The 14,196-nt window shown below is 41.3% G+C and overlaps 1 protein-coding gene across 1 annotated transcript in view; it reads left to right on the top strand.

The window, feature by feature from the left end:
• Anks1b (ankyrin repeat and sterile alpha motif domain containing 1B) overlaps positions 1-14,196 on the top strand; it is a 1,052,697-nt gene that overhangs the window by 991,591 nt on the left and 46,910 nt on the right. The window contains exons 21-22 of the mRNA XM_029482977.1: positions 9,713-9,841; positions 11,897-11,968. Of these exons, the coding sequence (XP_029338837.1) occupies positions 9,713-9,841; positions 11,897-11,968 (201 nt within the window). The remainder of the gene's footprint in view (positions 1-9,712; positions 9,842-11,896; positions 11,969-14,196) is intronic.

Consider the following 14,196-nt stretch of genomic DNA (forward strand, 5'->3'; position numbering starts at 1 on the left):
AAAAAAAAAAAAAACCTTCCTAACTAAAAATCTAATTAACCTCCTTTCATTTAAACCATGTTTTAAAATCAGACTTTTTACCATCCCTAGTGACTCATACAACTATAAGGAATTTTGAAGTTTTTACTCCTCCTGCCTTTAAGACTGCTTATCAATGCAAACTGGATATTGTGGCAGCTGCTATAGGCAGAGACATGTAGGAACTCTTCAGTGTATATGCGGAAGAGGTGAGGGGTTGTCTCCCTCTATTGAGAGAATACATTTGTAAAAATAAGTGTTACATAGGGTGCCCTGGGCCTTGCTTAGCTCTGGTAGTATTGTAGTTGGAAGATATGTCAGGTAGCAGTGTACTGCGTGGGCCTTGCCCTACAGATACGGAATACCTCATTCTCTAAAGAAAAGCTGCTAATACAAAGTCACCGAGGCATGTCCTCCTAATGCCCGGGCCTGTTTCTGGCCAGAGAATCATCAGGTCTAGGGAAAGCCAAAGACCTGAGCCCCTGAGGAAAGGGCAAAGGCCCTTCCTCCATTCCTTTGGACTACAGGACAGTATGCCCTTATGATCTCCTAGCTAGGACTGAAAAGGGTCTCAGGGAAAATGTACATCAGGATTTGGAGTGTTGGCCAAGAGGGAGAGCTGGCACCTCTTCCCTGACATAGATTTAGATGCTTGAAACACCTACGAGCCTAAGAGAGCAGACAGAGCCTAAGAATCCCAGTGGAGACTTGAGAACAGCAGCCCAAAAGTCTGTGTCCTCTTTTCCTGTGTGACAGGGATGTATACATTGCCATGTGAGTCCCAGGGGTGTTGAAAGAGAGCAGGGTGGCTGAGCCCCTCCCCTGCTTGTCATTATATCATTTTCTCGAGTCTTCCTCCTAACTAAACGCAGAGATGACACGCCAAGAGAAACCACACTGCCCACCCCTTCCTCCTAGAAGAAGATCGAGTACACCCCACCTATCTTTCTACTTCTAGTGTCCTACATTCCAAGGCTAGCCCATGCCGAGGAAGGGGGGAAAGTCAGAATCGGCAATGAGATAGTATTTTATATGAAAGGAATTCCATGTGACTCAAAATGACCAAGAAGTTATGCCATCTACCTAAAATATTTAGTGCTCTCGTGCCTGGTTTATTCAGAACTAATGATAGGGAAACAATCAAACTTTTAGGCGTTCAGACAGTTACGGAGTTGAGACTGTTCAGTGAAGCAGCCTCAAAAATCCAAGTCCCTCTCACTAGGTTCTCTGCCTTTTGGTGAAGTACCTGTAGCCCTGCCTTCCTCCTAACCATCTCAAAAACTATTATCTGTGTCCACCGCAGGGGACCTCAGTAAGTCATTTAGAATTTAGTCCCTCTGAGTGCTGGCATCTTCCTCTGTCAGGTGATGGGTGGCCTGTTGGCTCCTGGTACTGTTGGAAGTATATGCAAAAGCTAGGAGCTTTGATTCTCGTGATGGAATTTACTCGGGAATCTAGGTGAGAGGGCTAACTGGGCTGAGGGAATCTTATGAATATGTTTAGTGCCAGTAAAGATGGTGATCCAAACTGGCTTAGACTCAGTACAGGAGGTCCTCCATGCCCTTTCTTTCTGCATCCATAGATGCAAATAACAGCAGGTCAAACATCTGAACATGCTGCATGATATTGACACGTTTCCCCAGACAGTATACTATAATACCTATGTGTTATATTCTTTGTGATGTACAGGAAGGTGTATATAAGTTGTGTCCTAGAAGCACTCCCCAATAGATACCGAAGGACACTGTGTATTTAAATCAGAAAGAAGTTATTAGGGACAGGGAAGGTAGCACGGGTGGCCCCAAGACTTGACTTGCTAGAGAATGAATTTTTGGAAGACCTTCTTGTAAAGAAAATGACTTGAAGTTTCAAGTAGAGGCCAATAAATGGGAGATGGCCAGACCCCAGGGGTATAACTTCCTTACAGAATGCTGGGTATCCGCAGTCTGTCTTCCTTACATGGGGCAGACAGTGGAGGACTAGAAAGCAAATGCACAAGTATGGTAGAGAAGCATCCTTCCTGGACAGAGGTGCTAACATCTGGTGAGCGTCTCTAGGAAGATGGCAGCAGAGTAAACTTTTAATCAGGGTCAAGCCTGCTTCCATAATTTGTTTATGGCTGAAATTGCCCCTCAGTGGGTTTCTAAGGCACATTGTGGATATATGGGTTCCCTCCCTGCAGTGATCTTCATCAGATCCTCTGGGGTTTCTGGGGACACACAGGACTTGCTAAGTGAGTCCAGACCCATTATTCAATTCCAGTGTTTGGATTTTATGTGGTGGGGGAGGGAGCGCTGGTGTTTGACAGTTTTTCTATGTAGCTCAGCAAACACTCTACCTGGACCTCCCAAGTCCGAGTACCCCATCACAGTGTCTTTTATGGCGACAACATTCATTAAAAAAAAAAAAAAAAAAAACTCTGAAAAAAATGGGTCCCTAGCACCACAGGTTACATGTGGCACCTTGAGAAGGTGTTGGTTGGCTGAACACACTTTACAGTCTGCTGGTGTGGTGGCGAGCCCAGTAAAGATGCTGGGTCACTGCACCCATAAAGGCTGCTGGGTTTCCCTGGCCTCAGTGCAGGGGATCCTCCAGCATACCCTCTGCTACATAGGACCTGGCCCCTGTGGGTTATCAGCCGCAGAGTTCCACCCTAGAGATCCCTGGAGGCACAAGCATCAGGATTTGGAGTGTTTGTTCTTGACCATTGAAGATGAGAAAATCCAGATGTTTGACTGGTTTTAAAGATGCCTTCTCCATCTTTCAATGAAATATTTAGTTTTGGAAAATAACACTATATGAAGAGGGGAGATGCTGCTTTTCTTTATGGCAAAAGTAAAAATAGTTTTCCTTTTCCTGCGCTGTGAAGTTATTTCTAATTTCCCTTGATATAGCACTAATACATAAATGGTCCCCACCACCACCACCACCCCTCACTCCCTCCCACCCCACCTGCAGCCAACCCAAGATACTTTTAAACAAAAAGGAATGACCTGGAAGTCAATTATTAAACCTTGAATACCCTACACATTCTTTTAATTTTTTTTTAAAGAAATGTGATTCTTTTATTCTGCTGTTTTCTCCCTCCCTCCCCCGGGATACATTGGTAGCTGCCATGTTTTAAATATTGACAAGATAAGATAGTTTTCTGTTTATACCAGCAGTCGTCTGTCTGTGAAATCTGGACCAATCAGAACGCTGGATTTCCTTTCTCAGCGATCCATCAGGTTCATAATGTAAGGCTACGAATGGTTGTTTTCTCTTCCTGAACTTGCGCTTTGTAGTGTGTCGCAGTGTCGTGTCACTCTCCCGAGGTACTATGTCCCAGCAATGCGAAAACTTTGTAATGTCTGGTGGCTTCTGAGGTGCTTTGTCTCTTACACTTCATGTGCTTTGTGACTAGGTGATGTGTAAACAGCTGTCCTAAAACCAGAAACATACTTGGTCTGGAAATACAGTTACAACCTGTCCTGTCTGAGTTTTGGCTTCCAGGTGTCTGTCCTAACTTGCTCTTATAAGGAAAAGGACAAAGGGTAAATTGATACATAGAGAAACATGTATATATCAGTGCCATTCTCCCCATTGTGTACTTTGTGTCCACGATCTATTCAACCCTTTGTGTCTGGTAATTCTTAAGGATACATGCACTTTATTTATGAGAAATACTTGACTTGCATGAGATGCCCTGCAATTGATGCAAATGTCAGGGGAGAAGAACGGAAGGGGTCAGGGTAGGGGGGTGGGGGAGCACTCTCACAGCTTTAAGGTGGTTCTCAGCCTTTTTGCACTTGCCCGTACTGAATTGATCTTTACAATGCATGCGAAATTATGACCTATTTTATTATGAGCTGCTTAAGATTCAAATAGTCATGTCTCACATTTGCATATGTTAGGGAAAAAATTTATTTGGAATGTAAACATTCTGGCATAGATTTTTAAGTTTATACTTTAAAATACAATCCTACCTTCACATCCCTTGAAACTTTTTCTCCATTGTCTAGCCTGTTGTCTGGAAGCTTGAGACATTCGGTTGAGAATCACTGAAAGTTCTTGGGGTGGCATGCAAAGGCCCTCTGGTGGGGGGAGGGTGTCATTATAGGCACATTCATCTCCCTGTGCATGGGACTTCCGGTTCTTGAGAACCACCATCTAAGCATCGCCTGTCCTGGTACTCTGTGACCCGGAAGTCCTCCCAAGCACACAGTGCTAACATCAGCTTCTAAGTGTTCAGCAGTGGCCATCTCTGCTCCTCCTCAGTAGCACACATTCAGCAGAAACAACCACACAACAAGGGCACTGTTGGTAGCTCTTGAAGACCTTTCCAACCAACTACTGCAGTGGTTTTCTGCAGCAGGCTTCCCCCACACATGAACGTTGGTAAGAGACCCTCCCAATGATCATCCCCAGATGACGCACGTACGTATTGTTCACAAGAATAGAACTCTCTGTGGCACGCTGGACAGCCCTAATGACTGCAGGAGGTAAATATCATCACTTACATATGCTTGGGTAGCCCTTCTCTGAAGCCCGTCAGAAAGTTAGACCCCAAAGTACCAATGGTCCCTTGAGATCCTGTTAGTTTTCCATTAGATGTTCAGAGGAAATAGAGAATAATGTTTGTGAATATCCAAATCTAAATTTATAAGCAGGTAGGTGGGAATAGTTCCAAGCAGAAAAGATTTAAAAGCTTCTATTTAAAAGGAAAAAAAAAACATCAATTAAGTCTCAATTTTAAATTAAAAAAAAAGAATTATACAAGGCTCAGAAAATATCCTCCCTCTCTATTAATGTTAGAAAGCTATGTCATAATCAAGGCCTTTAATCATTTGCTAATATCCCTGGGAGACCTTTTGCTTAGAAGAAAATTAAAAATAAGAAAACACTTCCCCACTGTATTGTCAGGACATGCAGAATATGAAATGTTCGTTTTTGCTACGTGAAGTGGTCTCTCTTAGAACTTTCCCTAGATGTCAGGTTGTACTAACTTGTAAAATAGCACAGAATCCAAAAGTTACATTTCTGAGTCATTGCTCTAATAAAATCTACTGAGAGGAGTCTGTGAATTTTACATAACTAAGTACATTTACTGGTATTATATTTTTCAGTTAGTGGTATAAAATTAAGTTTAGTTTAATTGCATTATTATATTTATTGTCTAAATTATTAGTCCTTCAAACTCATCCAGAGTATGAATTAATGGTTGGGGTTTGAGAGATGCCTACTGGAGAGAATCTGCTCCATTTGAAACTCTAATATCAAATTATATTTTTCTATAATATTACAAGGTTGAATTTTTAGTTAAAGTGCTAATTGGTGATGTATATTTTCTCTTGCTTAATGGATACCCTTCATTGTATTTATTTTACAATGAAACATAAAATGCCTTAATATATATATATATATATATATATATATATATATATATATAATAGGCACCTAGCATTTTACATATTTGTATATTTTACATGTGTGTATAAACATATAGCAGGTACCAAGTAAATGAAGTTTTAAGCCATGACTAAATTGTTAGCATATTAAGATCATCAACCTAGAGAGCTTTTTCTAAGTATTCTAAGGGCCAAAGAAAGAGCTCAAAGACACTTATTAAAAGTTATTTGGCTCGTCTTAGTGTATCTTCTGTAATTACCTGAGGAAGCCCTCTAAAGAAACAATTTTAATTCCGTCAAATGTCGAAGTGGAACTTTTCCTCCTTCTTTGTTATTCTGATCAGCTATCATCATTGCATCATTGTTTCCAAGGTTAGGCTATTTCTCATTTAAAAAGAGTTTTCACTGTAGCCATTTCAAAAGACTTCTTAGGTCTGTTTGATTTTTTTTTTAATTATGATTAATTTTTAGTTAGAATTTTAAACTGTAAAATTATCCGATTTAACTTAAGACACTGGCCTGAACAAAGACAGATATTCTCTGTATGAATCTATAGCCAGCTCTTCAAGAGCTAACCCAAGGATTCACCACTGAAATTATTTTATATGTGCAGCAAAAATTCTCCTGTATTTTTTCAGTCTTTTCTGCTACTGCACAAAGATACTCAGCCCAGCTCCTCCCAAGCTCCTTCCTGCTTTACCTCAGGAGTGTTGCATCCTAAGGCACCCTTGTTCTCTGAACTCTTTTGTGTTTCCTGGCAGCCAAGGAGCATCACTGAATCCTAGCTCAAGGCCAAGGTCATTCCCATCTTTTTTTTTTTTTTAAGCAGCTTCGATCATGCATCTATTTAATAGTGGGATGGACTGGGATGACAGGGACCTGCTCTCAGAGAGCTTACAACCTATATGAGACAGACACTCCCCCCTCACCCTCCCCAAAAACCCACTACAAAACATATTTACAAAGCGAAATACATACAAATAAATATACATATGAATGACAGAGGAATACTAAGAAGTATTGTGTTAACAACTGATGACTGACTGACTGACCCAAGTCATTTCCATCTTTATCTATAGGATATTATACTAAATCCAACTGGAGTCCTTCGGTTCACATTAACTCTAAAACAGCCACTGAGCATCAGAATTCCTCTAAATACTCATACATACGAGGTGTTGGGGGGAGTGGTTTTGGTTTTTCTTTCTTTTTTTTTTTTTGAGAGAATATTGAATTTCCAGGAAGAAAAAAAAATATTTTCTTATAAATTCAATCCAAAGAACACCTTGCTTTCTGAAAATACGTTTCTGGAAATAGCACTAAGCATGACAAAACTCAGAGTCTGTTTCCAGAAAGGTCGATTCAATTCCTGTGGTGAATTTTAAAATATTTGGACTGGAGCAACATTTCAAGAGTACAATGAAAATAAAGTAAAGATTATTTTCCCCTCCCCTATAATTATCTTCCCCCGTAACTTCTAGCAGAGGTGCTATCAAATCACTCTGGATTCGAAGCAGGTGGTTTGTGACTTTTGGACCAAATGGAAACATAGGAGAGCAGTTGATGGCGCTGTCTAAACAGTTACGTGGAATGTGCCACGCATTTCTTCATACGGCGACCAAGTGATCTTGGTGATTACCAACAGAGAGAGGGTGCTTGGGTTTGTGATCCCCAAAATGGCCTTTACGATGCCTCTGGATGACATAAAGGTTTTGACCAGCATTTGGCTTGCAGCTCTGCTTTAAACCTCCAGACCCATAGTCATGTTTAAACATGAAAGTACGTGACCCAGTTGACAGTGAGAGAATGAATCTGTACATGATCTGCATGCCTGACCTACTAACCTGTGGAGCATCCCCACTCCCCAGTATTACCGCACCCACTCCTGCCCCAGCTTTATCCCCAGACCTTCCCCTACAGTAGCACCCCCAGCTTTTGCCTGCCAAGCTCTGCCAGGGTATACCTCAGCTAGCTACAATAGGGCTCATGTGAAGTTCTATTGCTCGGTTGAGTTGTCGTGTCAGCATTGGTTCAGAGGACCTTTCGATGTCACCCAAATCTTCCTTTTGTATCATTTCACAGAGTTGCGTGCAAACTCCTGTTGTTCTGTTAACGGCATCACCTGTGACTTAAGTGTACAACACCTGTTTGCTATGTCATTGTTGCTTTCTCAAGGGAACACGGGAGGGAGAGAAGTCGAATGGGGAAACTGAGGGATGTTTGCTAGATTTGGGGAGAGCTTTGAAGAACTCATAGCTGCCGCGCTTCCAGAGTCATAAAAGGTTCTTATGCTCAGCTTAAAAATAATAAGGAATTCCTCAGAGCATTCAGGTTGACATCTGCATGGGTTTTTAAGGGCAATGCATAGCCAGCTTTATAAAACTAGAGAAATAATAAGTCAGACATTTGAGAGAGAGAGAGAGAGAGAGAGAAGCAAAGGTCAAAAATATAAAATCAGAGAAAAGCTTAATCTTGAAGTTAATTGCAGTCCATTATTACTTTTACAAATAATTCATATAAAGATAAAATTTTATAATGAGCCAGGAATGGGCCATAAAGTCAGGGGGAGAAGTGTTAATGTTAACGTTATAGTTCTTAAATGTTATGCTATGTTTTAAGTGATAAGTGTCAAGACATCCGAGACTAGGTGGAGCAGTCAATACAAGCCAGCCACCAACTAGAAAAAATGCAGATAATGGCTGAGAACAGAGCAAAGGCATGCGGTGTTCTCATTAGACACATGTTCCCAGGAGGAGCTGAAGGCTGGACACAGTGCTAGCCAGGCTCACCTGTGATGCCAGGTGACCCACATACAGAAGACATGTTCCAGGTGCACAGCTGTGACAAGGCCTGAGCATTTCTACAGGGCTCACAATTTTTGTACTTTTTTTTTCTTTTTTCTCAAAGCCAGTTAGAAACATCCAGAAGGCAAGGCCCTTGTCTCCTGCTTTCTATCTTTGGTAGCTCCCTCTGTCCCATCTGACAGAATTCTAAAGTGTACAGAGAGCATGGCGCTGCTGGCCCTCTTCTCCCAGACACGCACAGATCTGAGCCTTTCCTGGAGGCCCTAGCTTCTTAGCCTTTGGGATTTCTACAGCCTTTCAAGGGAGCTAGTGAAAGCTACACACTTCCTTTTGCTCCGAAAACGAACATCTGAGCATATATAGACTCCTTGAAATTTCTCCCCAGAAATCCCACAGTGTGTCAGGCCTTTTAGCTAGGACTCCATGAAACTTAGTTCCCCAGCCAAACTTTATTTGTTTTGGGAGCTTGTTAAGGACTTCTTATATGCTTCCAACACCTGAGGAAAATAATTTCTCCTAAATCTTGAAGAACAACCAAGTCAAAATAGAGAAGCTCTGGGGATGCTTTTTATAGGTTAGTCTTAGTTGTGTCCATTTGAGAACAAACAGCCAAATTTTGAGAGAGCAGAATCCTTAGCAAGGAAAAGAGGAAGAAACACTCCAGCTACGACATATAAATGAGATTAGAGTCAAGAAGAGCCCTGCCAGGGTAGAGTTTTGACTTTATTAATGTTTGTATTAAACAAATGAAAGTGACAAAGAAGATGATAGAAGGCCCTGTTTTAGGTCAGTTTTAGTGGGTATATATGTCATAGGACACAGCATCCTATATCACATGCCTCACATATATGTCCATGTCCATACACAAGCAGACCTGCATTCCCGAGTGCGGGCTGCTGTCATTCTGAAGAAGGCAGCTAAGTCCATCCAAGGCCATCACAGAGACGCTGCACCTATGCAGCTGGATTCTGATGAGGGGAAATTAGCTGTCGCCCATTAGTAAATGTTTATTTTAGCATTTTGTTTAGTATCTTATCTATAAAACCTTCCTCCCCAGATATACGAGTTTTCAGAGTACATGATAATGTCCTGGGAACTGAAATTAATGAAAGTATGGATTTTTCTAAAGCAAAAGCATTTCAAACTGAAATTTCCAGTCAATTAAAAAAAGACAACCCAAGGATATTCTTCCGTTGTAACAGAATATTAAATATTACGGATTGGTAAATCAATTGCTAAAATGTTCATGTTTTGTTTTTAAAATTAGTTAGCCTAGGGTTTCATTCTGAAAATAGGATCATTTTGACTTCTTCATACTCAGCTTTAGGAAACACAATGCTCACTAATTCACATAGAAACAAAATAATCGATATTTATGCGCACACAATACACTCCAAGGCATTGCGCATTTTCCGCTCAGGTGTGCTAAGTAAACCCAGGCTAGCTAGAGAGAATGAACCTGCTTACTGCTTGTGCTGCCTCTAAAACAAATGTCATTTCCAGACAGGGGACTGGGGGGAACCTTCCATCACCTTGCGACCTCCTAATGAAGCCACAGCCTCAACTCCCGTCCAGTACTGGCAGCATCACCCGGAAAAACTCATCTTCCAGTCATGTGACTACAAAGCCTTTGTAAGTTACCCTAGATTCGGTGTTGGGGCCCAAGTTGGGACAGAGGATGTATTCCCTGGTTAGTCTGCATTCATTGAAAATGTACCAAAATGTCCATCACTGACATTTCTGAAGGGTTTTCTTATTTTCCCTTCCTGAAAATGTCTAGATAACATGAGTTTTGGGACCCCTGAAGTCCCGATAGCCTGAGTTTTGATCTATGTCTCTGTATAAAGGTGTGTAGTTTAAAAGCCATGTGATAAAACACAACTTATTTATTTATTTGTTTATTTACTTATTTATTTTCTGTGTAGCCCTGGTTGTCCTAGAACTCACTGTGTGGAACAGGCTGGCCCTGAACTCAGAGATCCACCTGCCTCTGCCTCTGCCTCTGCCTCCCCAGTGCTAGGATTACAGGAGTGTACCTCTGCCACCCTGCTTGATAAAAGCACAATTTAAAATAGAATGATTGCCTAGCATTCCCTGTGCCCTGGGTTCCACCCACAGCTCCATAGACAGAAAGTAACATCAAAGGGAGGTGAATACACCTGCAGCAGATAGCCATGTTTGCTGACTGACCTCAGAACATCAGATCTGCCACTTTATATAAATGCAAGATTCCCTCCATTGCCCTCAAGGATGGGATTGCAATACTGGTATGGTTTGGTTTAGTTTGGTTTGGTTTGGTGGTGTTTTGTTTTTCTTTCTTTTTCTTCTTCCAGGGTGAAGGGAATAGGTGCTTATTACTGATTATTCAACAAGTCCTGTAGGCTTTGGAACGGATGATGGTTGTCATGACTACAGGGAGGAAAAAGATGGCTGAACCTCACTAGAAACTGACTCTCTTTAAAAGAGATGTTTTGATTAGGGCAAACTTTCCAAAAAAAAAAAAAAAAGTAAAAAATAAGGATTTGGCTGAGATGTTTTCCTTAACAATGCAGACACCTTCCGGTTATCTCCTTCCAGGCTGGGCTTACCTCACCCTGCTGTCTCCCTCCCTTGTGGTTCATCTTGCAACCCTGGATTTCTTTCAACAATTGTCCGAAAACTGTTGAAATGGCAGCCTCCAAAGTTCAGCCTTTGGCTTCTGAGGCTTTCTCACAAGGCCTTAGGCAAGCCTCTTCAACCTAGCCTTCCTCCTTCACATGGGCCGGTACTCTCCCGGTCTTCAGGAAAGATGCCTGAGCCAAGTGCCACCATGTGGGTGGGGACACTGTCTTCTAAGCTCTTCCACAATCCTTACCATGGTTCAGATGTTCTAAGGGTGCTGAAGAGAGGTGAAATAAAAGAGCCAGCTGAAATTTCAAAAAACTGACAAATGAATTGATCTTTTTAAATGGGGTGGGGGGGAGAAGGACAGACACAAAGGACATTTTGCTTATAATTCTTTGCCCCAATCAGAAGCTAGAGACTGAGTGTGAAATATATAGCAGGAATCCATGATTTGGTCACATAGCAGCAAAGTGGCGTATGATTCTGGGACAATTTTCCTCTCCTCCATCTGTCCTGTCCTGTGTCACTCTGCACTAGGGAGTCATCTCTGTCCCTATAAAATGAGAATGACACACATTCTCAGATGGATGGAGCACAGGGCACACAGCTGTAAAAGTTTTTTTAAATGTCCAGGACTGCATCTTCTGCTAAGAACAGCCCCGCTTTAATTACCTATGCTGCAGAGTAAGCCTAAATGGGGGCCACGTCGCCTCGCTCCTCAGCTGTCGCACACAGCCCTGCAATTACACTGATACTGGCATGATTTATTTTTGCAGACATTGCTGCCTCCAGAAAACAAAATGGCAAAACATTTTTAGATACCCCCATTTTGCAGTTAAATATGATTTGAAAGATGACATCTTTAGAAAAATGCCGTAACTTTTACGGAGATCAATTCATAGCTTTCTGAAGTCATGGCTCACTTTGTTCGTATCCTCTGCATCCGTAAGGATTTTAAGTTATCAGCAATGCACAGCCAAGAAACCTAGCCAGTAGCCTTGCCTACAGTGTGTTTTTAAATCATTACTCATATTTATCCTCCTGTTTTAATATGTCATTCCAATTTGTGTGTGTGTGTTTTAGTATTTAGGTTCTATGCTGATAAAAGAGTTGAGGGGAACAGAATCAACACAGGACGCTTGTGCAAAGATGCGGGTGAGTTTGCCAAACTGTTTTATCTTCGTAGCTGAAACACTAAGTACTGGGTGCACATGCAAATTGCCACCTTTCAGATCCCTGTTTTCTTCATGCGTTGGTCTGTTGATCACATGGGCGTTACATAAAAAGGTGTTTTGGTTTTGATGGTGCTTATGCTTGGGTTTATCTGGCAATCGTTTATGATAAAGTCTCTCTGATATATTTTAGACCACATTACATGTTGCTTTTAATTATTTTTAGAGAATGAAAGTTAACTGTACAAACACTGATCGCTCTCCAGATTGGAGTCAGGGGAATCTTTAGTCTATTTCAGGAAAACGTTTTAAGCACCAACTTGACAGTCTGAGAATGCTCACTGTAAAGGCTTTTCTAATGCAGCAAAACCCATCAAAAGCAGAGGGTACCACGAGGGTATTCTGTAAAGCTAACTTTGTTTATGCGGATTCTTCCCAGATGTTCTTGCTTTTCTTAAAATGTAAGAAGGGAGCCAGAGAGATGGTTTAGCAGTTAAGAGCACTGACTGCTCTTCTGAAGGTCCTGAGTTCAAATCCCAGCAACCACATGGTAACTTTAAACCATCCTTAATGAAATCTGACACCCTCTTCTGGTGTCTGAAGACAGCTACAGTGTGCTTAGATATAAATAACAAATAAAGCTTTTCAAAAAAAATTTTTTTTAAATGTAAGAAGAAAATTTGACTCTGAATGGCGTGAGACATTGGAGGGCAGTGGATATTGACAGAAATGCAATCCTGAATGCCCATGATCGGTGGCTGCTAGGACCCCGAGTTTATTTTAAGCAAAATACATTACACTTTTTCTCTCCTAAGACTCTCATTCTTGCTTCCTCCAGAGCCAACCTGTGGATAGTATTGAAATATCTAGCTATACTAACAATTTAAGGCTAACGGACCTGTTCCATACGACAAATAGTCAAAGTCAAATCTCAGATACTTAAAGAACGGGTCCTAGCTTTTATTTTTGCCCCCATAATCGTCGTTAATTTCATGTGAGTGAATAGTCTGTTTCAGAAGTAATGAAAAAGCATATACTTGAGCTAAAACAATTTTGTTTTATTTTACTTTTGATTTTTTTTTTTTTGAGACAAGGTTTCTCTGTGTAGCAGAGTCCTGGCTATCCTGAGCTAGCTAAATAGACCAGGCTGCCCTGCAAACTCACAGAGATCCTGCTGCCCCTGCCTCCTGAGTGCTGGGATTAAAGGCACGGGACACCACACCTGGTGAACTAAAACAATTTTAAAGATAGATGTAAAGTGTTTCGTGTTAATTTGGAACCAAATATATGTTGAATCTCCATGAAATCAAACGGTATACAATTGCTAGATCTTGAGTGTAGTCTGACCCTTGATGTGGCACTAACACATTTTAATCCTAGATGACCAAGTGCTGCTTTCTTGCCTTGGCGTCTTCTTATTCACTACAACAACAGCTGCTAATGCTGACTGATGACAGTGTGTCCTGCCGCACTTAAAATCCCCACTTAAAATGAAGACACCAGGTCACAGAGAGAATAGCTTGACAACCCAGACCTGAATTTAAGTCTGTCTGACTCAAGAGCATGAACCCTCCAAAAACACGGGGTCCCCTGGTTCTCCAAAGCCTCTGTTCTCATCCTTGGAGAATGACATGAGATCAGATGACCTTGTGAGAATTATCTGGTTCTATAATTCTGGGAATCCTGTATTTGGAACAGAAAATATCTGACCTAAATTGCCTCACCACTGAACAATGAGAAGAAGAGAAAAGTTTCCAACCATCCGGCCTCATGATGACTTCAGAGATTTCTAGGAGCCTGTGTAAGAAATGAATTTGGCATCGCTCAATTCATGCTATTACCTAAATTACCAGAGTGCACCTACTGCGGGGTTTTAGTCATCGTCAGCCTGGCAGTATGCATGGAGCATCCCTAAGATATACCAGATTTGTGATGTGAATGAAGATCAGTCAATTTCTCGAAACTGAATGGATCTAAAATCATATCCTGATAGCAATAGCAAAGCCAATCTAATAGTCTCAACAGAGAATAATCGAGTTAAAGACTTTGTCTGTGGCCTAAAATGAAACTTAAGGGAAAAAAAAATCTGCCTATTTAAAAACCATTTCTCTGTCCTTTGGGGCATTTTTTTTCTGGTTTGCCTCCCTTTTGTGTTTATTTTCGATCATTTACAAGAAAATTGCAAGTTCACTGCTTCCTAGAATGTCACAA

Source organism: Mus caroli, chromosome 10 (genome assembly GCF_900094665.2).
Source record: "Mus caroli chromosome 10, CAROLI_EIJ_v1.1, whole genome shotgun sequence".
NCBI lineage: Eukaryota > Metazoa > Chordata > Mammalia > Rodentia > Muridae > Mus > Mus caroli.